We start from the raw sequence: 25,520 nt of genomic DNA, 5'->3' as shown, positions 1-25,520 counted from the left end.
TTTAGTTCAGCTCTGATAAAACATTATACAAAATCATTCTTCCTGAAGCGAACATATTCTGGACACAAATTCTATTTAATAATGAGAATACATATATTCTACTATTTGTTACCTCTATGTAGTAATATTAATGGTGTCCACAAAATTATTACATACCCTTATATATATATATGTACAGTTTTCTACTCTACAGTAGTTAAAGATAAAGTTGAAAACGCTGCCATGTAATTGAAGTTGTATGGATGGCTAGCACCACATGTTCTGTATATAGTCCTGCGATTTTGTGTAGTCTTGAGATTCGCTATATTAAAAATGAAGCTATGAGTTAAAGTGACAGTGGTTGTTACAAATACTATATAGAGTACAGTATAAGGAATTTACACTCACAGTTGGCTACTATCAATGCAATGTTTTAATCAATTTATGCTATTATTAGATGCTATTATACCACTGAAGTATCTGTCTTTTGATAAATACTTTGAACTACTCAAAGTTGTCGTTTGAAGCACCTTGGAACTTGTGCACGATGTTTATCTAGGTCTCCCACATAATCGCAAATGCTATGACATACAGTACCTCTGTTTATAATGACTTTATTGCATTTATACTCTGTGGTGTATTCATTTGTAAATTTTCATAGCTCTGTTTTACTATAAAATGTATAGATGTCATTGCCTCTCCAAGGGACTTTTTTTTTGTGTCAAAGTAACCATTGAGACCTCAGGCATATAGCTACGCCGCACTCCGATTACAACGACCATAGCACTGACTTAAAGTGTACCTCCAGTTACAGAAAGTTTTTGACATGTCATAGAGACATGTCAGAACTTCTTATTGGTAGTATCCAGATGATGTGACGCTGGAATGAAGAGGCTGAGAGTATAGTGCGTATATTACAATACGATACCCCCTGAGGAAGCCAGAATAGCGAAACGCGCGTTGGGGTGTTATTATCCTTTTCTGTTTACGGGGATCACGTGGATCGCAGGCGCAACATTGCAGATATGGGTAAGTTTTTGATTTAGGGGTTCCCTCTGGTACTTGCCGGACGGGCCCTTTTTGTTCACCATTGGATACATACACGGTATATTCCCTATGTGATACCTGATATAGGGGGTCCCCCTTCTTTTTTGTTAGGAAAACCTTTCTATAAGTTACTAAGGGGGGTTTTTCATGATATATGGGGACATGTCTAGTGCAATTGCTGTAACAAACTAGTCAGTAGACTGTGTGTAACGTACATCTGTGCAATACACGCACTGATCACTTGTTTTTCCATTCATTATTAGTGTCCACTACATACATGTTCCTGTGGATAGGTGGAATATATATCTCGTCATTTTTTTGACCAGGTGCTTATATGCATATCTTTCCTGCGATCTGACCATCTTGCTACGTGATCCAGATATTACCTGTCGTCTTTTAGATACCTCGTTGTGTTTTTATCATTATATATGTTATATCTTATATGTTTATGTATTTATATGCAATAAAAATTGTACTTTTTTACATTACATGTAGCCTTGCGACTCGTGTTTCTCCCTTTTTTTCGTATATTACACTTACTGTCCTGCCAGTCTACAGCCCCTCTTTACCTGTTCTGACCGGAGCCAATGGGCCTCGAAGGGGCACAGTGTTTTACAGAGTGCTGCGACCTTTATTCTAGTACTTGACTGGGGGGTCTGTCATGTCTCTATGATGTATTAGACATTTTCTATAACTGGGGTGTACTTAGATAAAAGCTAATCATTTGTAAATACATACACAAGAAAAACATATTATTATTTTTAACAAAACCAAGAACTCACAAGTCCAAACTGCACTCACAATTGTCCTGGTTGACATAAAACTGTTGACAGACCTAAAATAAATGGTAGTTCTTCATTCTGCGGGCATAAGTAATAATAATGCCCCATGGCCAAAATAATATCCCATGTGACCAGTAAAATTGAGTACAATTTGATGCACTATACACTATACATACAGTGTGTCAGCATAACTATTATGTAGGGGCACCTACATAAAGTAACATATAAATCAGATAAGATTTCTTGTGTAGTAAGAACATTTCTGAATAAACATGAATTATAAAGCAGAGCAATTAACCAACCATAAAGCAGATTTTACTCAACTTCTCATATGAAAATAGGAATTTACAGTCTATCAAACCCAAACAGTAAGACGTGCCACTAATCTCCCCGCGTAAAGCTAAAATGCCGAATGTTATAATGTGGTCAACTAGTGACATCTGCTGGTAATGGTTCATTTCATTTCGCTTGAGCTTCTACACATTTTCTAGTGCTTCCTCTACAGTTTTTCATTTACTTAGATGCAAAATTCAAAGGACCACATATGTTTTAAGTCTGTTACACACGGTAACAATCTTTCATTAACCAAAGCCAATGTGACATTACATACACACACACAAACACACACACACACACACAGTAACTTTTTTTAGTTTCACTGCCAATTTATTAAAGGGGTATTGCCATCTCAGATATTTATTGAATATCCACAGAATATGCCATAAATGTCTGATCTGGGTACAAGCTCTGGGATCCGCACCTCTTATTCTGTTGTCATAATAATAATAATAATTATTATTATTATTATTTATATACATATTCTGCAGCACTTTACAATTCAGAGGGAACATGTACAGACAATATCAGACATTACATAGTGACAAAATAAGTGTACAATCCATACAAGAGGAGTGAGGACCCTGCTCACAAGAGCTTACAATCTATGAGGAAATAGTAAGAGATACAAGAGGAATGAGGACCCTGCTCACAAGAGCTTACAATCTATGAGGAAATAGTAAGAGATACAAGAGGAGTGAGGACCCTGCTCACAAGAGTTTACAATCTATGAGGAAATAGTAAGATATACAAGAGGAGTGAGGACCCTGTTCACAAGAGCTTACAATCTATGAGGAAATAGTAAGTGATACAAGAGGAGTGAGGACCCTGCTCACAGGAGCTTACAATCTATGAGGAAATAGTAAGAGATACAAGAGGAGTGAGGACCCTGCTCACAAGAGCTTACAATCTATGAGGAAATAGTAAGAGATACAAGAGGAGTGAGGACCCTGTTCACAAGAGCTTACAATCTATGAGGAAATAGTAAGAGATAGAAGAGGAGTGAGGACCCTGCTCACAAGAGCTTACAATCTATGAGGAAATAGTAAGAGATACAAGAGGAGTGAGGACCCTGCTCACAAGAGCTTACAATCTATGAGGAAATAGTAAGAGATACAAGAGGAGTGAGGACCCTGCTCACAAGAGCTTACACTCTATGAGGAAATAGTAAGAGATACAAGAGGAGTGAGGACTCTGCTCACAAGAGCTTACAATCTATGAGGTAATAGTAAGAGATACAAGAGGAGTGAGGACCCTGCTCACAAGAGCTTACAATCTATGAGGAAATAGTAAGAGATACAAGAGGAGTGAGGACTCTGCTCACAAGAGCTTACAATCTATGAGGAAATAGTAAGAGATACAAGAGGAGTGAGGACTCTGCTCACAAGAGCTTACAATCTATGAAGAAATAGTAAGAGATACAAGAGGAGTGAGGACCCTGTTCACAAGAGCTTACAATCTATGAGGAAATAGTAAGAGATACAAGAGGAGTGAGGACCCTGCTCACAAGAGCTTACAATCTATGAGGAAATAGTAAGAGATACTAGAGGAGTGAGGACCCTGCTCACAAGAGCTTACAATCTATGAGGAAATAGTAAGAGATACAAGAGGAGTGAGGACCCTGTTCACAAGAGCTTACAATCTATGAGGAAATAGTAAGAGATACAAGAGGAGTGAGGACCCTGCTCACAAGAGCTTACAATCTATGAGGAAATAGTAAGAGATAGAAGAGGAGTGAGGACCCTGCTCACAAGAGCTTACACTCTATGAGGAAATAGTAAGAGACAGAAGAGGAGTGAGGACCCTGCTCACAGGAGCTTACAATCTATGAGGAAATAGTAAGAGATACAAGAGGAGTGAGGACCCTGCTCACAAGAGCTTACAATCTATGAGGAAATAGTAAGAGATACAAGAGGAGTGAGGACCCTGCTCACAAGAGCTTACACTCTATGAGGAAATAGTAAGAGATACAAGAGGAGTGAGGACTCTGCTCACAAGAGCTTACAATCTATGAGGTAATAGTAAGAGATACAAGAGGAGTGAGGACCCTGCTCACAAGAGCTTACAATCTATGAGGAAATAGTAAGAGATACAAGAGGAGTGAGGACTCTGCTCACAAAAGCTTACAATCTATGAGGAAATAGTAAGAGATACAAGAGGAGTGAGGACTCTGCTCACAAGAGCTTACAATCTATGAAGAAATAGTAAGAGATACAAGAGGAGTGAGGACCCTGCTCACAAGAGCTTACAATCTATGAGGATATTGTAAGAGATACAAGAGGAGTGAGGACTCTGCTCACAAGAGCTTACAATCTATGAGGAAATAGTAAGAGATACAAGAGGAGTGAGGACTCTGCTCACAAGAGCTTACAATCTATGAGGAAATAGTAAGAGATACAAGAGGAGTGAGGACTCTGCTCACAAGAGCTTACAATCTATGAAGAAATAGTAAGAGATACAAGAGGAGTGAGGACCCTGTTCACAAGAGCTTACAATCTATGAGGAAATAGTAAGAGATACAAGAGGAGTGAGGACCCTGCTCACAAGAGCTTACACTCTATGAGGAAATAGTAAGAGACAGAAGAGGAGTGAGGACCCTGCTCACAGGAGCTTACAATCTATGAGGAAATAGTAAGAGATACAAGAGGAGTGAGGACCCTGCTCACAAGAGCCTACAATCTATGAGGAAATAGTAAGAGATACAAGAGGAGTGAGGACCCTGTTCACAAGAGCTTACAATCTATGAGGAAATAGTAAGAGATAGAAGAGGAGTGAGGACCCTGCTCACAAGAGCTTACAATCTATGAGGAAATAGTAAGAGATACAAGAGGAGTGAGGACCCTGCTCACAAGAGCTTACAATCTATGAGGAAATAGTAAGAGATACAAGAGGAGTGAGGACCCTGCTCACAAGAGCTTACACTCTATGAGGAAATAGTAAGAGATACAAGAGGAGTGAGGACTCTGCTCACAAGAGCTTACAATCTATGAGGTAATAGTAAGAGATACAAGAGGAGTGAGGATCCTGCTCACAAGAGCTTACAATCTATGAGGAAATAGTAAGAGATACAAGAGGAGTGAGGACTCTGCTCACAAAAGCTTACAATCTATGAGGTAATAGTAAGAGATACAAGAGGAGTGAGGACCCTGCTCACAAGAGCTTACAATCTATGAGGAAATAGTAAGAGATACAAGAGGAGTGAGGACCCTGCTCACAAGAGCTTACAATCTATGAGGAAATAGTAAGAGATACAAGAGGAGTGAGGACCCTGCTCACGAGAGCTTACAATCCATGAGGAAATAGTAAGAGATACAAGAGGAGTGAGGACCCTGCTCACAAGAGCTTACAATCTATGAGAAAATAGTAAGAGATACAAGAGGAGTGGGGACCCTGCTCACAAGAGCTTACAATCTATGAGGAAATAGTAAGAGATACAAGAGGAGTGAGGACTCTGCTCACAAAAGCTTACAATCAATGAGGAAATAGTAAGAGATACAAGAGGAGTGAAGACTCTGCTCACAAGAGCTTACAATCTATGAGGAAATAGTAAGAGATACAAGAGGAGTGAGGACCCTGCTCACAAGAGCTTACAATCTATGAGGAAATAGTAAGAGATACAAGAGGAGTGAGGACTCTGCTCACAAGAGCTTACAATCTATGAGGAAATAGTAAGAGATACAAGAGGAGTGAGGACCCTGCTCACAAGAGCTTACAATCTATGAGGAGATACAAGAGGAGTGAGGACCCTGCTCACAAGAGCTTACAATCCATGAGGAAATATGGGAGATACAAGAGGAGTGAGGACCCTGCTCACAAGAGCTTACAATCTATGAGGAGATAAGGGAGACACAAAATGTAAAAAAGCGCTTGTTAAAGGGAATGTGTTGCTAGAATATTTTTTTTAGTTAAACAATTATTATGTAAGTGATTTTTTTTATTTTTTCACAAGTCAGGAAATATTATAAATTGCAGCATTGGCAATGTGGTAAAGCAACCTCATTGCTTTATGCTGCAAATTTTGGGTAGACACACTCGCTCTAGTGTCCTCACACAATCCCCCCTCCCTTATTCTGGCTAGTGCCAGGAGAAGGAGGGGGTTGAATCTTCAAACCTCCTACACTGTGTGCCGCCATTTTCTGAGCGAATGCACAGTGTAGGAGGATTAAATACAGTGCTAATCAGACAGTATAACATGAACATACATGAACATAATACACACATCACATACACAAACATAACTTACCTGCTCCTGCCGCCGCTGCCGCCTCCGCTCCTATACCTTGCGTCTTCACTTCCTTGAATATATGGCCGGAAGCCGCGACTGGAAGTCGTCATCTGACTGTCCAGCAGCACCTTCCGGTCCACATGAAAATGGCGCCGGATTTTGCTCTGCTAACAAGCTTCGTTTTGGTCTGTGTGGGAGCGGCGCATGCGCCGTTCCCACACAGACGGCGTACGCTGCAGTGAATGGAACGGCTCCCGTTCGCATTCTCTATGGGGATGTATGTGCCATATTCCATCTCTGTATGTGTCGTTAATTCCCTTTAACCCCTTCCCGCTCCTGGACGTACTATTAGGTCATGGTAACTGTAGCGTTCGCGCTCCATGACCTAATAGTACGTCTCGGCCGTCCTCCCGACACATACAGGAGCTGTGACAGCTGCTGTCTTGTTCAGCAGCTGTCACAGCTCCTACAGCGGGGACCGATCGCTGTGTCCCCGCTGATTAACCCCTTAAAAGCCGCGTTCTATAGAGATCGCGGCTTTTTAGGGGTTAAGCTGCCATCGCCGGCCTGCTACACGATAGCGGCTGGCGATGGTGACTATGGCAACCGGACACCAAACAATGGCGTCCGGCTATGCCATAGACGGAAGCCTAGTGGGTCCTGACAACGTCAGGACCCACTATGCTTGCTGTCAGTGAGTAGCTGACAGTTCTAATACACTGCACTACGCATGTAGTGCAGTGTATTAGAATAGCGATCAGGGCCTCCTGCCCTCAAGTCCCCTAGTGGGACAAAGTAATAAAGTAAAAAAAAGTTAAAAAAAGATGTGTAAAAATAAGAAAATAAAAGTTTTAAAAGTATTAAAAGTAAAAATCCCCCTTTTTCCCTTATCAGTCATTTATTATTAATAAAAATATATAAACAAACAAATAAACTATACATAATTGGTATCGCCGCGTCCGTAACGGCCTGAACTACAAAATTATTTCGTTATTTATCCCGCATGGTGAACGCCGTAAAATAAAATAATAATAAACCGTACCACAATCACAATTGTTTGGTCACTTCATTTCCCAAAAAATGGAATAAAAAGAGATCAAAAAGTCGCATGTACCTAAAAATGGTACTGATCAAAACTACAGTTCGTTACGCAAAAAATAAGTCCTCGCATGGCTTTATTGATTGAAAAATAAAAACGTTCTGGCGCTTTGAATAAGGTTACACAAAAAGTGAATGATTTTTTACCGAACGTATTTTATTGTGCAAACGCCATAAAACATAAAAAAAAATTATAAACATCTGGTATCGCCGTAATCGTATCACGCCGCAGAATAAAGTGAATATGTCATTTATAGCGCACGGTGCACGCTGTAAAAAAAATAGAATAAAAAAACAATAGTACAATTGCGGTTTTTTAGTCACCACGCCACCTAAAAATTGAATAAAAACTGATCAAAAAGGCGCATGCACCCCAAGAAAACTACAATGGATTCCTCAAGGGCTCTAGTTTCCAAATTGGGGTCACTTTTGGGGGGTTTCCAATGTTTTGGCACCACAAGACCTCTTCAAACCGGACATGGTGCCTAATAAAAAGGAGGCCTCATAATCCACTAGGTGCTCCTTTGCTTCGGAGGCCGGGGCTTCAGTCCATTACCGCACTAGGGCCACATGTGGGATATTTCTCAAAACTGCAGAATCTGGGCAATACGTATTAAGTTGCGTTTCTCTGATAAATCCTTTTGTGTTGTAAAAAAAATGGAATAAAGAGGATTTTCTGACAAAAAAAAATGTAAACTTCACCTCTACGTTGCTCTAAATTTCTGTCAAACACCTAAAGGGTTCATAAACTTTCTAAATGCTGTTGTGAATACTTTGAGGGGTCTAGTTTCTAAAATGGGGTGTTTGATAGGGGTTTCTAATATATGGGCCCCTCAAAGCAACTTCAGAACTGAACTGGAACCTAAAAAAAATTAATAAATGAGGCAATACTTCGCTTCTTACATTATACTGATAATGAGCCGTGCCCACCCCGAGATGACCCCAGTTTTGACCGTTTGTATAAACGGAGACCCCTATTAGACAGTTTCAGTGCCCGGTTTTCCAAAGCATTCACCCCCAAGAAGTGTATTTCTATTGATGAGTCCCTGGTACATTTTAAAGGGAGGGTTCAATTCCGCGAGTACCTGCCGGGTAAGAGGGCAAGATATGGCGTGAAGATGTCTGAGCTGTGCGAGAGTGCATCAGGGTATACCTACAGGTTTAGGATATATGAAGGAAAGGCCACCCCTAAACCAGACTGCATCCTGGACTACAATAGGTACATGGGAGGGATGGACTTGTCAGATCAAATCCTGAAGCCCTACAGCGCCATGCTGTGAGGTATAAGAAGCTGGCCGGGCACATCATACAGATGGCTTTGTACAATGCGTACGTGCTACGTCGATGTGCAGGCCAGATGGGAACTTTCCTGGAATTTCAAGAGGTGATTATCAAGAACCTAATCTTTAGGGACCAAGAAGGGGGGGCACCCAGTACTTCTGGAAGCGGGGCCACACGCATCGTACCAGGGCGGCAACACTTTCCAGGAGAAGTTCCCCAAACTGGCAAGAAGGGAAAAAGTCAAAAGAGGTTCAAAGTCTGCTATAAGGGATGACACAATATATCAATGTGACACGTGTCCCGAATAACCAGAGCTCTGTATGAAAGAGTGTTTTAAAATTTATCATACATCCCTTGGTTTATAATTTACCCCAATTTTACTTGCCCTCATGCACTCCGCACAGCTTATCCCCCCTCGTCTTTCCCCTCTAAGCCCTGCTGTGTGCCCAGGCAGCTGATAACAGCCACATGTAGGGTATTGCCATACCCGGGAGAACCCACATTACAGTTTATGGGGTGTAGGTCTCCGGTCAAAATGCTCACTACACCTCTAGATGAATGCCTTAAGGGTGTAGTTTTTAAAACGGGGTCACTTCTTGCGGGTTTCAACTGTACTGGTACCTAAGGGGCTTCTGCATACATGACTTTGCACTAGAAAATCCCCAGTAGGCCAAATGGTGGTCCTTTCCTTCTGAGCCTCCCCATGGGCCTAAACGGCAGTTTATCACCACAAATGGGGTATTGCGGCACTCAGAACAAATTGCGCAACAGAATGGGGTATTTTGTTTCTTGTGAAAATAAGAAATTTTCAGCCAAAACTACATATTATTTGAAAAAAATAATTTTGTTTTCATTCCCAGCATAATTCAAATAAGTTCTGTGAAAAAACTATGGGGTCAAAATGGTCACAACACTCATAAATGAATTCCTTGAGGGGTGTAGTTTCCAAAATGGGGTCACTTCTGGTGGGTTTCCATTGCTTTGATACCTCTGGGGCTCTGCAAATGCGACATGGCACCCGAAAACCAAACCAACAAAATCTGCACTCCAAAGAACACACAGCGCTCCTTCCCTTCTGAGGCCTCCCATGAGCCCAAACGGCAGTTTATCACCACAAATGGGGTATTGCTGCACTCAGGAGAAATTGGGCAACAAAATGGAGTATTTTGTTCCCTGTGAAAATAAGAAATTTTTATTAAAAACTACATCTTATTGGAAAAAATGTCATTTTTTTTAATGTTACAGCCCAATTGAAATAGGTGCTGTGAAAAAACTGTGCGGTCAAAATGCTAACAACAACCATAAATGAATTCCTTGAGGGGTGTAGTTTCCAAAATGGGGTCACTTCTGGCGGGTTTCCATTGCTTTGATACCTCTGAGGCTCTGCAAATGCGACATGGCACCCGAAAACCAATCCAGCAAAATCTGTACTCCAACAAACACATAGCGCTCCTTTCCTTCTGAGCCCTCCCATGAGCCCAAACGGCAGTTTCTCACCACAAATGGGGTATTGCCACACTAAGGACAAATTGGGCAACAAAATGGGGTATTTTGTTCCCTGTGAAAATAAGAAATTTTGATCACAAATGACATTTTATTGGAAAAAATATCATCTTTTTCATTTCACAGCCCAATTCAAATACGTGCTGTGAAAAAACTGTGCGGTCAAAATGGTAACAACAACCATAAATGAATTCCTTGAGGGGTGTAGTTTCCTTGGGAGATTCCTACTGTTTTGGTACCTCAACACCTCTTCAAACCTGGCATGCTGCCTAAAATATATTCTAATAAAAAAGAGGACTCAAAATGCACTAGGTGCCTCTTTGCTTCTGGGGCTTGTGTTTTATTCCACGAGCGCAGTAGAGCCACATGTGGGACATTTCTAAAAACTGCAGAATCTGGACAATACATATTTAGTAGTATTTCTCTGGTAAAACCTTCTGTGTTACAGAAAAAAAAATGAATAAAATTGAAATTCAGCAAGAAAAATGAAATTTGCAAATTTCACCTCCACTTTGCTTTAATTCCTGTGAAATGCCTGAAGGGTTAAAAAACTTTCTAAATGCTGTTTTGAATACTTTGAGGGGTCTAGTTTTTAAAATGGGGTGTTTTTATCAGGGTTTCTATTACATAGGCCCCTCAAAGCCACTTCAGAACTCAAGAGGTACCTTAAAAAAAAGGCTTTTGAAATTTTCTTAAAAATATGAGAAATTGCTGTTTATGTTCTAAGTCTTGTAACGTCCAAGAAAAATAAAAGAATGTTCAAAAAACGATGCCAATCTAAAGTAGACATATGGGAAATGTGAACTAGTAACTATTTTGGGTGGTATAACCGTCTGTTTTACAGGCAGATGCATTTAAATTCTGAAAAATGCTATTTTTTCAACATTTTCTCTAAATTTTGCAATTTTTCACCAATAAACACTGAATATATCGACCAAATTTTACCACGAACATGAAGCCCAATGTGTCACGAGAAAACAGTCTCAGAATCGCTTGGATAGGTTTAAGCATTCCGACGTTATTACCACATAAAGTGAAATATGTCAGATTTGAAAAATGGGATCTGAGCCTTAAAGGCAATGTGTTGCCAGAAAAACATGTTGTTTTTTTTTAAATTAAACATTTAGTGTGTGGGTGATTAAACATTGTTCAAATTTTTTTTATTTTTTTCACGAGTCAGGAAATATTATAAATTAATTCTAATTTATAGTATTTCCCATTTCTGGTCACTAGATGGAGCTATTCCCAAAATTGCAGCATTGCAACATTGGGTGAAAAGCCCTCGCTCTAGTGAGCTCTCAGCATCCCCCCCTCCTTTATCCTGGCTAGTGCCGGGATAAACGAGGGGTTTGAACGGTGTAACCTCCTACACTGTGTGTCGCCATTTTTTGAGCTAACACACAGTGTAGTAGGTTTACATACAGTAGTAAACACACACAAACACGGAACATACATTTAAATCTCTTACCTGCTCCTGCCGCCGCGGCTCCCTCCGGCCCGTCCGCTCCGTCTGCTGCCGCTGGTGCAAGTGCACAAGTCCGGAAGCCGCGACCGGAAGTAGTAATATTACTGTCCGGCCGCGACTTCCGGTCCACAAGAAAATGGCGCCGTACGGCGCCAATTTCAAATTGGACTGTGTGGGAGCGGCTCATGCGCAGTTCCCACACAGACGCCATACACACAAGTGAATGGGACGGGAGCCGTTCGCAGTCCCTATGGGACTGTGGCTGCCATATTCCATGTCTGTATGTGTCGTTAATCGACACATACAGAAATGGAACAAAAAATGGCAGCCCCCATAGGGAAGAAAAAGTGTAAAAATAAGAAAAAGTAAAACACAAACACACAAATAAATATAAACGTTTTTAATAAAGCACTAACATCTTTAACATATAAAAAAATAATTTGTGATGACACTGTTCCTTTAAGGCCCAAACTAGGCTGCGTCCTTAAGGGGTTAAGTACAATGGTCCAGCCATCTTTTATACATATGTGGTAGTACAAATTACGCTGCATGAGTCGATCACCAGCCAGTGTCTGTGTATGACGGACATGAAGTGCATTAGGGTGCAAGGAGTGTGGGGGATACTGGTGAATGAGGGGGTCAGGTCCTCATGACTAATGTAATAGGGGGGAAAAGGAAAGTAGTCAGATTAGGGAATGTTATGGGCCTGTCTAAAAATATGTGTTTTCAGGGCTTGCTTAAGACTGTGAATGTTGGGAACTAATCTAATTTTCTGGGGTAGGACATTCTAGAGGACTGGTGCAGCACGAGAAAAATCTTGTAGATGGGAGTATGAGGTTCGGATTATGGGGGATATTAAATATTAATCTTAGATGATTAGCCTGTGAATATGCCATAAATGCCTGAGAAGGGAAAAAACTTTTAAGCAGCACGTGCTCAGGAAAGAACTGTCCTTTGGCGATTTTACTTTATTTTAGAGTGCTATCTCACACTTAGGCACTGCATAATAGATTAAGGCTGGATTCACACACATATTATTTACTTGTGTTTTTGTTGGCGTTTGTCACATAATTTTTTTGCACTATTTTCCCTCCAAACCTCTGCAGCTAGGTGTTACTTTAACCCCTTCCCTCTACAGCCATTTTTTGTTTTTTTCATTTTTACTTTTTCTTCCCCACCTCTAAAAACCATAACTTATTTTTCTCATCGATATAGTTGTATGAGGGCTAGTTTTTGTAAAACTAGTTGTATTATTTCATGGCATAATTTATTGTACTACTGTATATAATGTACTGGGAAACTTGAAGAAAAAAATTATTTGTGGGGTAGAATGGGAAAAAAAACAGTGATTCCTCCATTATTTTTTGGGTTTTGTTTTTATTGCGTTCACCATGCAGGTTAAATAATGTTGATAATGTAATAGTTCCCACTTTTACGGAGGGGGCGATACCAGTTATGTTAATGTATAAAAATTTTTACATTGCTTTTGGGGGGGAATAAAAAAGTTTTTTTTTTTAACTTTTCAGAATTTTTTTATACATATAATATATATAAAATGTAATTGTATTTTACTTTTTATTATTCCCCCTAGGGGACTTGAACCAGTGATCAGTGAATCACTTGCATGATATATACTGCAATACAAATGTATATCTGTATGTTGTGATTTTTACAGGCTCCTATCAAGGGGTTAAAGAGGCTCTGTCACCACATTATAAGTGCCCTATCTCCTATATAAGGAGATCGGCGCTATAATGTAGGTGACAGTAATGCTTTTTATTTCGAAAAAGGATCTATTTAAACCACTTTATGAGCGATTTTTCACTTTATGCTAATGAGTTTCTTAATGCCCAAGTGGGCGTGTTTTACTTTAGACCAAGTGGGCGTTGTACAAAGGAGTGTATGACGCTGACCAATCACTTCTCTCCATTCATTTACACTGCACTAGCGATATAGTTATATCAGTTATATGCAGTCACTTACACAAACACTAACATTACTGCAGTGTCTTGATAATGAATATACATCACTACCAGCCTGGACGTGATATGTATTCAAAATCCTGACATGTCTGTAGCGTCTCTGTGATATTTACAGCAAGGCAAGCGTAATCTCGTGAGATTACAATGTAACCTGTCATTTCAAACGAGATTACGCTTGCATTGCTGGAATCTCACAGAAAAGATTCAGAAGTGGTCAGGATTCTGAATACACATCACATCCAGGCTGGTAGTGATGTATATTCATTATCAGGACACTGCAGTAATGTTAGTGTGTGTGTGTATGTGACTGCACATAGCGATATAACCAGTGGCGTAACTACCACGGTAGCAGCAGTAGCGGCTGCTACGGGGCCCGGGGCTTGAGGGGGCCCGGTGGCGCCGCTAGCAGCCGTTATGGCTACTACAGCGGTAGCGTCGCTACTGTGGGGCCCGCGACGCCGAGCCTTACACAGGCCCTCTCATGCCTGTAGGTGTCGCTAGCACCGGAGGGGGCCCCAGTGCTAGCGGCAGCCAAATACATGTATTAGCACTGAATGGCCGGGCATGTTCCGTGCCTGACCATCCAGTGCCTTACAATGACACTGATTGGCTAGCGGCGCGATGACATCATCGCGCCGCTTCCATGCTTAGAAGGTGCTGATTGGCGGGGCAAGTCATTCTGCCCCGCCAATCAGCGTCATTGGAGGACGCTCGTTCAGCTCCTGCAGACATGCTCAGAAGAGAGCATGTCTGCATCGCCAGTGAACAGCGTGGGAACCGGAGAATGTGAGTATGTCAAGTTTTTGTTTTTTTTCCCTCATAAAAATGTGAATGGCATTATCTATAGTGGGGGGGGGGGGTCATCTTTATGTGGGCTATTATATATAGGGTTCTATATGTGGGGCAGTAGCTACAGGGGGGTCTATATGTGGGGGTGTGGGCCACTATATACAGGGGGCTCTATATGTGGGCCATTATATACAGGGGGCTCTATATGTGGGCCACTATATACAGGGGGGGGTCTATATGTGGGCCACTATATACAGGGGGCTCTATATGTGAGCCATTATATACAGGGGGCTCTATATGTGGGCCACTATATACAGGGGGGTCTATATGTGGGCCACTATATACAGGGGTGGGTTACCTGTGGGGCACTAGCAACAGGGTGGCTATATGTAGTGCACAGTCTACAGGGGTGGGCTATATGTGGGACACTATATACAGGGGGAGCTATATGTGAGACACTATGTACAGAGGTGGGCTATACGTGGAGCAATAACTATAGGGGAAGCTATATGTAGGGCAGCACCGTGGCTCAGTGGTTAGCACTATTGCCTTGCAGCTCTGGAGTCCATATGTGGGCACTATCTATAGGGGCTTCTATGTAGGTCACTATCTACAGGGGCCACGTTGTGTGTTTGTGACAGTTATATTTAGATGTGTTGAGAATTTTAACTTTGTTTACAGGTGCAGAAATTTTTTAAAAGTGAGAAGCTGAAGACATCTGAACGGAAAACTGCAGAAATGGGTCATGGCCGGTAGAAATCCATCATAGATGTCTGAACCGGAGGGAGAAGAAAAGAACTAGAATCTGAGACGTCACCGGTGAGTCACTTAATGTAAATGTTTATTCTGCCTCTAATCAGTAATGTAGTCACTGTATGATCTGCAGCGAGATGATGGTGATAGGATTTTTTTTGTGAAACCGCATCTCCCAGCATATCCTTACCATTGTTCCGGCCATGCTGGGAGCTGTAGTTATACGCCGTACAAACCTATACGCAGTGGCGTAACTACCGCTATAGCAGCCGTAGCGACTTCTACAGGGCCTGCAGCATGAGGGGGCCCGTGCCACCCGCCGGCACGGCCCCCTCCCATGGCCGCAGGCTCCGCTAGCAGCCGCTATGGCTGCTACAGCGCGACGCCACTGAAGGGGTTGTTCCTACATAAGACATGTATCCCCTAATCACAGGATAGGGGATACATGTGTGATCGCTGGCAGCGATGAGGAGAACGGGGGACCGAAAGTCCCCCCTAAGTTCTCCATGACAAACCTCGGACTTCCGGGGTCTGTGTCGGCAGCTCCGTAGAAATGAATGGAGCGCCGGTCGCGCTTGTGCGCATGCGTGACTAGCGCTCCTTTCATTTTTATTGAGCTGCGCAGTCGCCGGAAGTCCGAGGTTAGTCATGGAGAACGTCGGGGGACTTTCGGTCCCCCATTCTCCTTATTGCTGCCAGCGATCACACATGTATCCCCTATCCTGTGGATAGGGGATGCATGTCTTTTGTAGGACAAACTATAGGCCGTTTTTTTTTTGGGGGGGGGGGCTATATGGCGTTATCTACAGAGGGGTTCTGTATGGCATTATCTACAGGGGGGGCTGTATGGCATTCTCTACAGGGGGGACTGTATGGCATTCTCTACAGGGGGGACTGTATGGCATTCTCTACAGGGGGGACTGTATGGCATTCTCTACAGGGGGGACTGTATGGCGTTATCTACAGGGGGGCTGTATGGCGTTATCTACAGAGGGGGTCTGTATGGCGTTATCTACAGGGGGTCTGTATGGCGTTATCTACAGGGGGGCTGTATGGCGTTATCTGCAGGGGGCTGTGTATGGTGCTATCTATAGGGGGGCGCTGTGTGGTGGAATCTATAGGGAGGCACTATCTACAAAGGGGGGGGGGTTGCGTGATACCCAGCAGAGGGGGGGCCCTAGTCAAAAGTTTGCTATGGGGCCCAGTCTTTCCTAGTTACGCCCCTGGATATAACTATATCGCTAGTGCAGTGTAAATGAATGGAGAGAAGTGTATGACGCTGATTGGTCAGCATCATACACTCCTCTGTACAACGCCCTCTTGGTCTAAAGTAAAACACGTCCACTTGGGCATTAAGAAACTCATTAGCATAAAGCGAAAAATCGCTCATAAAGTTATTTAAAATAGATTGTTTTTCTAAATAAAAGCATTTCTGTCACCTACATTATAGCGCCGATCTCCTTATATAGGAGATAGGGCACTTATAATGTAGTGACAGAGCCTCTTTAATAGGAGCACAAAGATTGCAGACCTGGGGGCTTTCATTAGGCCCTCAGGCTGCCATGACAGGCATCAGCACCCCATGCAGTCGCTATTGACCATGACATCTAAGAGGTTCAAAAAAGCAGGATCCCGCTCGATTGGGGTCCCTGCTCGTTGCACTGAAGTGTCGGCTGTTTCATACAGCCGACATGCTCAACTTATGTAGCGGGTACAGCCTGCGAGTTCCCTCCATACTCCCCCCACCAGCCGATCAGAAATGGGTCAAAGTTTAGAGTAAAGTATGAGAAAGTCTATATACACACCGTTTCAGTCAGTAGCATTTTCTATAGGTATCTCTATAGGACTTCAAAAACAAAATGACATTAAATAAAATAAGCAATAAAATGATGTAAAACACCATAACGCATGTTACATTTAAAAAACCTAGGGCGTTTTTACGTGCGGTTTTTTTCATGCAGTTTGAAAAGACAAACAAAACCCTGTGTGTGGGAGGCCTTAGTCTATGAAAATTAGCAGTACTAATGCAGTACCAATTCTTCATTATTTATCACATATAAAACAATACATAGTTAATAAAAAGAACATGGACCAATTCATGATGAAGGAAGTATAGTCAAATAAAATAAAAAACGTGAATAAATATATGACCATATATATAATCTATATACAAAGGGGGACAAAAGGAAGTGCCAATAAATGTTGCAACTCAAGAACTTTTTTGTATTGTACAAAGTATTAAAACAGCAAAACAAAACCTATACATATTTGGCACCATCATACCTGTACCAACTCATAGAATAAATAAACCTTTGTTATTTATGTTGCATAGTAAATTACGTAAATAATTCTTTAATAATAATTTTCTATGGTTGTATTGCTGTTTTTTTTTTCCATTCCCACATAAAAGTTGAATAACAAGTTATACGTACCTTAAAATTGTGCTATTGAAAAACACAACTCGTCCTGCAAAACCCAAGCCATCATGCAGCCATCTCGACACACAAATAAAAAAAGTCATGGCTGTCGGAATGCTGCGATGCAAAAACAAAAAAAAGCTACGGTCCTTAAAGAAAAAATTAGGCTGTCCTTAAGCGGTATATAACATGTCCTGCATCACTGTACCTACTTACATCATTTCATTTACTTAAACACACACCAGGAATTTCATAGGAAGTCAGTTGATCATTATATTTTTGGAACGTTAGAGTGAAACCATGTAAACCTATGTGTGACCTACAAACTCCATGCGCATTTGATCTCAGTCGGATTTGAACCTTTCCATTGAGCTGTGATATAACATTGTCTTAGCTTGACACTATGTTCATTTTCCAAACTGTAGGTGTTAAAATGATGTCCACGTGTCTATTTTGGTTACGCATTATGTTTGAAGCAAGAATTTAGAATTTACAGACTTAAAAATTAGGCATAGATGCAACTGCACCAAAGCGCCATCAAATTGTCCACTGTAGACAAACCCGTTTTGTTTGAAGGATCCCACAAAAATAAGTTGATAAGGACCCCAATTGATCAATTGTAATGTGTAAGGGAACCTGGCAGCAAGTGTTTGATTCCGCTGCAGTGCCATCAAATGAAACATCACATGGTACACATTAAAATCATGGAATTTGTAGCTGCTCTCCACTCCAGCTTTGATTAACTGCCCCAAATGTGGAGCTCCACTTTATTAACTCCAATGGGGGATTTGGAAATTGTTTCAAGTTTTAAGAAAAGTGTGTATATATATATATATATTAGGGTTAGTCAGTCAACAAGTACCATTTGAGTGGTAAATAATGATCCTCCTAGATGTCTTCTTCAGGTGTCTTTATCACTTGTAGCTTAGCATTGATTGACTGCCTGTTAATAAACTTTCGCCTGTACACGTGCTGATGAATTTTCTATCTGTGCCGTTTTCCCTCAGACTGAAGAAGTCCTGAAGATTGATGGAGGGCCATGCTATTCAAACAGCAGGCGTTGCTGAGACAGAAGCTTTTGGTGCTAGGCAGCCTTGCTGTTGGAAGTCTCCTATATCTAGTTGCCAGAGTTGGGAGCTTGGATAGGTAAGTGCTTTTAAAGTTAGATTTTTATGAATTGGATCTATAAATTGACTTGTTCTTGGTCTATAAAATTAACATTTGGGGAAGGGGGGTTATATGTATAAAAACATGCTATTTTTTTTGCCTGAGATAAAGTCCCAATTATGTATGTTTGAGGACTATGTCGCACATTTCATCTCTTCTGGGTGTCACAGAATGTGTTATTTTTGCAACAAAAAAATGTCTCCCCCGGTTTTATGGCTTATGGTGATCACTATATCAGATCAGTATTCCTATTAAAACACAGTTTCAAAAACAGGGAGATCTAATGTTAAATGGTTGTTTCTTAAGCTTCATAAGATATTGATGCTTTCTGGATCATCACCAGTGCTGAGAGTCACACATTCATTTTTGCCATGTGTATCCGTTATTCGCTATTCGCTTTTATTTCCTCTGTAGAATAGATAGTATCCTTGGCTGCTCAAGCCATAAAATACAATATAACGTTCATCATTGTATGTAAGATTACAAACTGTTCCTTCAGTGTTCTGCATGCTTGTGTGAACAATCCATACGGTGAGGCTGCATTACAATGCATTTACTATACTACATGAATAATTTAATAGCAAAGCAAAGTCCCTTCCAGCATTTTGTTAAATCTCTCATCATCAAAAATACGTCCTACATTGTGCTCCTTTCCTCTAAGAAAAGGCCTCGATCTGAAGTGTAAATGCAAATCACAGTATTTTAAACTCAGTGGTCGTGAATGTATTATGCTTGTGAGACTCAGGGTTATATAGACTTCTTCGTCGTCCACGGCAATACTATTGTATTGATTATCCCTTGAGACCCAAAGTACTTACCGTAGATGATGAAACACTCTTGCATTAAAATACCGGGATAAAAATGAGACTGGTTACTGAATGTGAATTAGACAATAATCCCTCTTTATAGGGAATTAGCAACATTTATGTAAATTAAAGTAAACTCAGGTCAATTATTATTATTGAATGCGCAAATCTTTAATTGCCTTTTTAGATTCTTCCATATTACATGGATTTTGAACATCACTAGTTTAGTAGTTGCTGCAAACTAAATGAGATAAATAACGGACAGTTTATGTGTTTTGCAGGTTAAACTTGTAATATATTGCTATGAGAACAAACAGTCTAATGTACGAAATATAATCTAGTAGCGTATTAAGATTATTTATACCAGCGTATAGTCAATTTAAAGAGCATAGTCTTTAAAAATGAATACCCACCAGGTGGATAATAATGGAAACTTATCTTCATCTGTGTTAAAATTGTTCGCTATTTTTGTGATATTGAATATTGTTTCTCTAATGACAATAATAGGACTTGTAAGCAGCCTTCACAGCTAGACTAGAAAGCTGCATAGCCAGACAGGAAACCACTCCCTCCCTGTTCTACACCCTGATAATCCTACACCCTGTGTACTTATTTTTCGTCGTGCTCTAAGCTATAACTGGCTATGTCAGTCTTGTGTCTATGACCTGTCGAGTTGTGTGCAGAACAATAAACCATTGTTCACAAGAGTTCCTAATCTGTCTAATAATAATTCAGGGTACTCTCTATAGTTCATGAGAATGCAGGGTACTTTAAGTAGATCATGGGTTATGTAGCAGATGGAGGGAGTTAATCTCTACTTTGGCAACCCAACTTTAGTGCATCCCATTCTCCCCTAGAAGCAATGTTTCTACTGGAGAATAAGGCTTGTGCATGAGGCTTTAGTGTGTACTAAAATGGCTAAAGTGGGGCAAGTTAAAATAATGTTATCACTATTATGCCATTACATTTAATCTCAGTGCTACAGTGACCACTTTCTTCTGTATGCTCTGCTTGCTTTTATAATAAGTGTTATTTAATCTTGCAAACTGTTGTCATTACAGGCTTCCGCCAATATGTCCAGTCGAAGGTAGATTCAGTCCACAAAATCAGGATGAAATCACTCTTCGTGCTATGCAGTATAAAAGAGGACTCCTACATGAATTCCGTAAAGGAAACGCAACTAAAGAGCAAATTCTCCTTCATAATTTGGTCCAGCAGTTACCAAAGGCAATTATTATTGGTGTGAGAAAAGGTGGAACTAGAGCCTTACTCGAAATGTTGAATCTCCATCCTGCCGTCGTAAAGGCCTCTCAAGAAATTCATTTTTTTGACAATGATGAGAACTACGCAAAGGGTATTGAATGGTACAGAAAAAAGATGCCTTTCTCCCACCCTCACCAAATCACTATAGAAAAAAGTCCTGCATACTTCATTACAGATGAGGTCCCTGAGAGGATTTATAAAATGAACTCATCCATTAAGTTACTCATAATTGTTAGAGAGCCAACAACAAGAGCCATTTCTGACTATACACAAGTGTTGGAGGGCAAGGAAAGGAAAAATAAGACCTACTACAAATTTGAAAAAATGGCTATGGACTCGAATACCTGTGAGGTGAACACCAAGTACAAGGCAGTGAGGACCAGTATCTATACCAAGCATCTCGAGAGGTGGCTGAAGTATTTTCCCATTGAACAGTTTCACATTGTCGATGGGGATCGACTAATCACTGAACCATTGCCAGAATTGCAACTAGTGGAAACATTTCTCAATCTACCACCCAGGATAAGTCAATATAACCTATACTTTAATGCTACCAGAGGTTTCTATTGTTTGCGGTTTAACATTGTGTTTAACAAGTGCCTGGCGGGTAGCAAGGGGCGCATACATCCTGAGGTCGACCCCTCAGTCATAACCAAATTGCACAAATTCTTTCATCCTTTTAATCAAAAATTTTACCAGATCACTGGGAGGACATTTAACTGGCCATAACTACTACTATTGTCTCCAACACTATGTGTTGCATATTGCTTTCAGTGAAGTCTATAATAGGACAATTATGCACTTTTTATGGACACCTTATGAGAGAGAAAGTTTAATTTATGTATGTGACCAAATATTTAAAGGGAACAGTTTCTATTTAAAAAAAAAAAAGGAAACAGAGACTTTTCCCATGGATTAAACTAAAAGTCTGATTATCATTCTAACATAATGGAAATGTCACATTTAAGTTTTTAGACCATTAGAATGGTGGTAATGCTTCAAATAGAAAGATAGTCATTCCATTAAATCAGTTTGCCCATAGCTGCGAGCTGCCTCAAAAGATTTGTGTGTAATCTTAAACTAGCCATATAGGTCCTCATAGACAATAGATGAATGTTGCCTAATCCAACTGGTTTCCAGTATCTCGCATAGATTTCATGTCTATTGCTGCCATCAGATGTGTGCACCACTATTCATCTAAATAGTAGATGTTCCAGGCATTGGAATCACAGATCCAAATGTATTTTTCCAGTGTTTTAACCATATTGTGTTCCTTGAGAGAACATGAGTTTTTAGTGGCATGACTTGTCGCTATAAAATCTTAACGGGGTATTCTCATTCTGGGCATTTATGCATATACACAGGATATGCTACAAATGCCTTATAGGCTTAGGACCCAGCTCTAGGACCTTCACCTATCTGGAGAACGACTCTAGATTGAATTCTATGGTATGTACAGAAAGAGCCGTGCGCTGCTTGCTTGTCGTTATCCTTAACTCGCAAAGACTTCAATAGAGTGGGCTGTGTACAAGCACGGCCACCTCTCCATTGAAGTTTATGACCAGACCCCGTTTTCCCGCATTAATAAGGCATTTATGGCATATACTTGGACTACACCTAGCCCCCTTAGGCATTACATGATGCTTCTTGACTTGGTCAAATTTGGAAGGATGCCCTAGCTTTATAGATTAGAAAAGCAATGCTTGTGCTATATGATTGTTGAGCCACTTTCCACCTATATAGATATAAGCTTGCAGGCTTGGAGGATCTAGGAAAGCATGTTCATGGAAAAGCATTCCAGACAAAAGATTTTTCAATGCTCTATAGGTATCAGATTGTATTACATGTTTATATCCATTTAGGCATAAGGAAGAGTGTAGCCAGACTGTTCAGTTAATTCCATTTGTATCACCGAAACCGAAATCACATCAATTTAGCCGAAGTAGCAAACACTTCACATTAACGAAAACACAATTAAAATATAAATTTTACCTATACCCTTTAAATCATCCAATTACAAATCAGCATTTCCGCACAAAAACAATGCATTAAGGTGCTTCACATGGCGGTAGTGAATATGCAAACAGGTTAAATATGCTATTATATAGCCATATCGGTAAATATAACTCACATCTCCAGTGAGGTCCTACAAATATTTTGTTACAACGTATTACACCCTGTTTAACCAGTAGAGATACCGTCCGTAAAAAGGTGCCCCCACCCTACGGGGGCTTAGCTTATTCGCCCCTATCATCTGCTTCCACCTTGTTCCAACGTGTTTCCCCACCAATTATTTCAAATGACTGTTCCTCAGGGGACTGTAAGAATGCAGTAATAGCAGTGTGCTCATGATCATCACAGTTCCACTGCACTTGAGTACCATTAGTCTGTGGCACCAGATGGTTTGTTTCGGTGTGGAGGGCATTAGGCATGGTTTAATAGGTGCAAGGATCAGGAATAACTTTTTTACACTGACTTAAAAATCATGGATGATTGAATCCTAAAGAAACCATGTACGATTAATTGGACGAGGATCCCATAAACAGCAGATTTGATAGACCTCTAGAGATGCAAGTTATATCTATCTATATCGCTATATAATAGCATATTTAACCTGTTTGCATATTGACTATCCTCATGTGAAGCACCTTAATACAAAATGTTGTTGGTGTGGCATTGCTGATTGTTATTGGCTGATTTTAAGGGTATAAGTAAAAGTTATATATTAGTCGCTTTTTTTCCCAGTGATATATGCAAATAATACCATTTGGTTAAAAAAAAAAGTTGATATCCCCCAAGTTCCCACAGATATGAAGACTGCTGACAATACTACAAAATTGTCTGTATGGACGACACACTTCTGATGTGTATGAATAATTTTGCTGACCATAGCCCGAATTTTATTTATTGGTGGCAACATTCTTAGGGCAAGTGTACTTCATCAGCACTTATGCAACATAATAACATAAAAATGTCTAAATTATATAAATTATATAGTCCTCCTGATGTGTTTTGCCTTTGGAGATCCTGCTACAAATTCTATTTGAAATGTATTTCAAAGAGTATGTACAAATTTGCATTTATTTTATATATTGTACCAATGCATCTAAAATTAAAAAAAAAACATCCTACCATCTTGTCCCTACAGTTTCTATGCAGACCTATGTGTCTCCATGGTTACAGGCTAAAAACAAACCCTATTTAATAGTCTGGTACTGCAGTCTTACTCATATCTATCCATTACCTACTTTTGCTAACACACTGAATAGGTCTACATAGGAGCTGTAAACACAAAACGGTTGGCTCATTTTTGCAAAGTTGCTATTCTTATTTTAGATGCATTGGAGCATGAAAAAAAATTGGACAAAGATGTACATACCCTTTAAGAGCAAATGTGCATTCCAGTTAGCATTGGGTCTCTTTTTATATACAAGAAAGCACAAATTGTCTTTGCTGTTGGCAGAACACACTTCAAACATTTGGGCATTCGTAACTATAGTAGATAAAAAATGTTTCCCCAGCCCATGCAAAATAAAGTATTCAACGCAAACAAGAGGAGGTTGTAGAATTAAAAATGTGATACAAAATAACGAATGTTGTGTAAATGAAACACACAAATCAGGATCCGTTAGGAATAAAAAACAAGAATCTATATGCAATGCATTCTAGCTGAAAGAAATGTTTTAAAGATATACATATAGATGACACTGTGAGATAGTTCTGCCTAGGAAAGGTATACACAAATTGAAGTTGCAGATGCTAAAGCTTTGATGTGAAGAGATTCTACTATTTTCATATAAATAAACCAGTGCTTGTCTTATTCTTGTTCCAAAGTTACTGTGGTGAATTTGCACTATAATTTCTTGTACAGGTTAGGCTTCGTTCACACCTGCGTCAGGGCTCCGTTCCGTCTGAGCTTCCCGTCGGAACGGAGCCTTGACTGACACAAACTGAACCATAGGTTTCCGTTTCCATTGATTTCAATGGTGACGGATCCGGTGCCAAGGGTTTCCGTTTGTCTCAGTTGTGCAAGGGTTCCGTCATTTTGACGGAATGAATAGAGTAGTCAACTGCGCTATTCATCCGGTCAAAATGACGGAACCCTTGCACAACGGAGGCAAACTGAAATCAGTGGTGATGTGGTGTGTCAGTCAGGGCTCCGTTCCGACGAAAAGCTCAGACGGAATGTCGGAACGGAGCCCTGACGCAGATGTGAACATAGCCTTACTGTCACTTGTAGCATGTTGACAATAGGAAACAAAGGCCTGACCATCCCCCTCACTTCTGTAAAAAATGTATATTTTATTGTACATACTGTTTCACATTAAGTAATTATATTTTGTAAAACTGAGTATGACTCTTTAAATTATTGTGAGAAGTTTTATTGTGGTAACTTAAAATGGAATGAATTAAAATCACTAAATGTGGATTTCTTTCACTTGTGGTTCTGTCATGTGATCTTACTTTATATTGTGGCCAGCTTATGTCTGAAGGAGATTTGTTATATAGACTATACAAAAGCATATAGCAAATCTTAAAGTTAAACTACATTCAAACGCAGCAATTTATAATAAAAGAGATTATTTTACAGTTGCATCGCTAAGCCTCTGTTTACACTAGCGTCATC

At 40.4% G+C, this 25,520-nt stretch overlaps 1 protein-coding gene across 1 annotated transcript in view; it reads left to right on the top strand.

Moving 5' to 3' along the window:
* HS3ST5 (heparan sulfate-glucosamine 3-sulfotransferase 5) overlaps positions 1–24,819 on the top strand; it is a 331,841-nt gene extending 307,022 nt beyond the window's left edge. The window contains exons 3-4 of the mRNA XM_075862296.1: positions 18,665–18,803; positions 20,692–24,819. Of these exons, the coding sequence (XP_075718411.1) occupies positions 18,697–18,803; positions 20,692–21,622 (1,038 nt within the window). The 5' untranslated portion in view covers positions 18,665–18,696 and the 3' untranslated portion in view covers positions 21,623–24,819. The remainder of the gene's footprint in view (positions 1–18,664; positions 18,804–20,691) is intronic.
* Positions 24,820–25,520: the final 701 nt, after the last annotated feature.

Source organism: Rhinoderma darwinii, chromosome 4 (genome assembly GCF_050947455.1).
Source record: "Rhinoderma darwinii isolate aRhiDar2 chromosome 4, aRhiDar2.hap1, whole genome shotgun sequence".
Taxonomy (NCBI): domain Eukaryota; kingdom Metazoa; phylum Chordata; class Amphibia; order Anura; family Rhinodermatidae; genus Rhinoderma; species Rhinoderma darwinii.
This window is presented reverse-complemented; position numbering and strand designations above follow the sequence as displayed.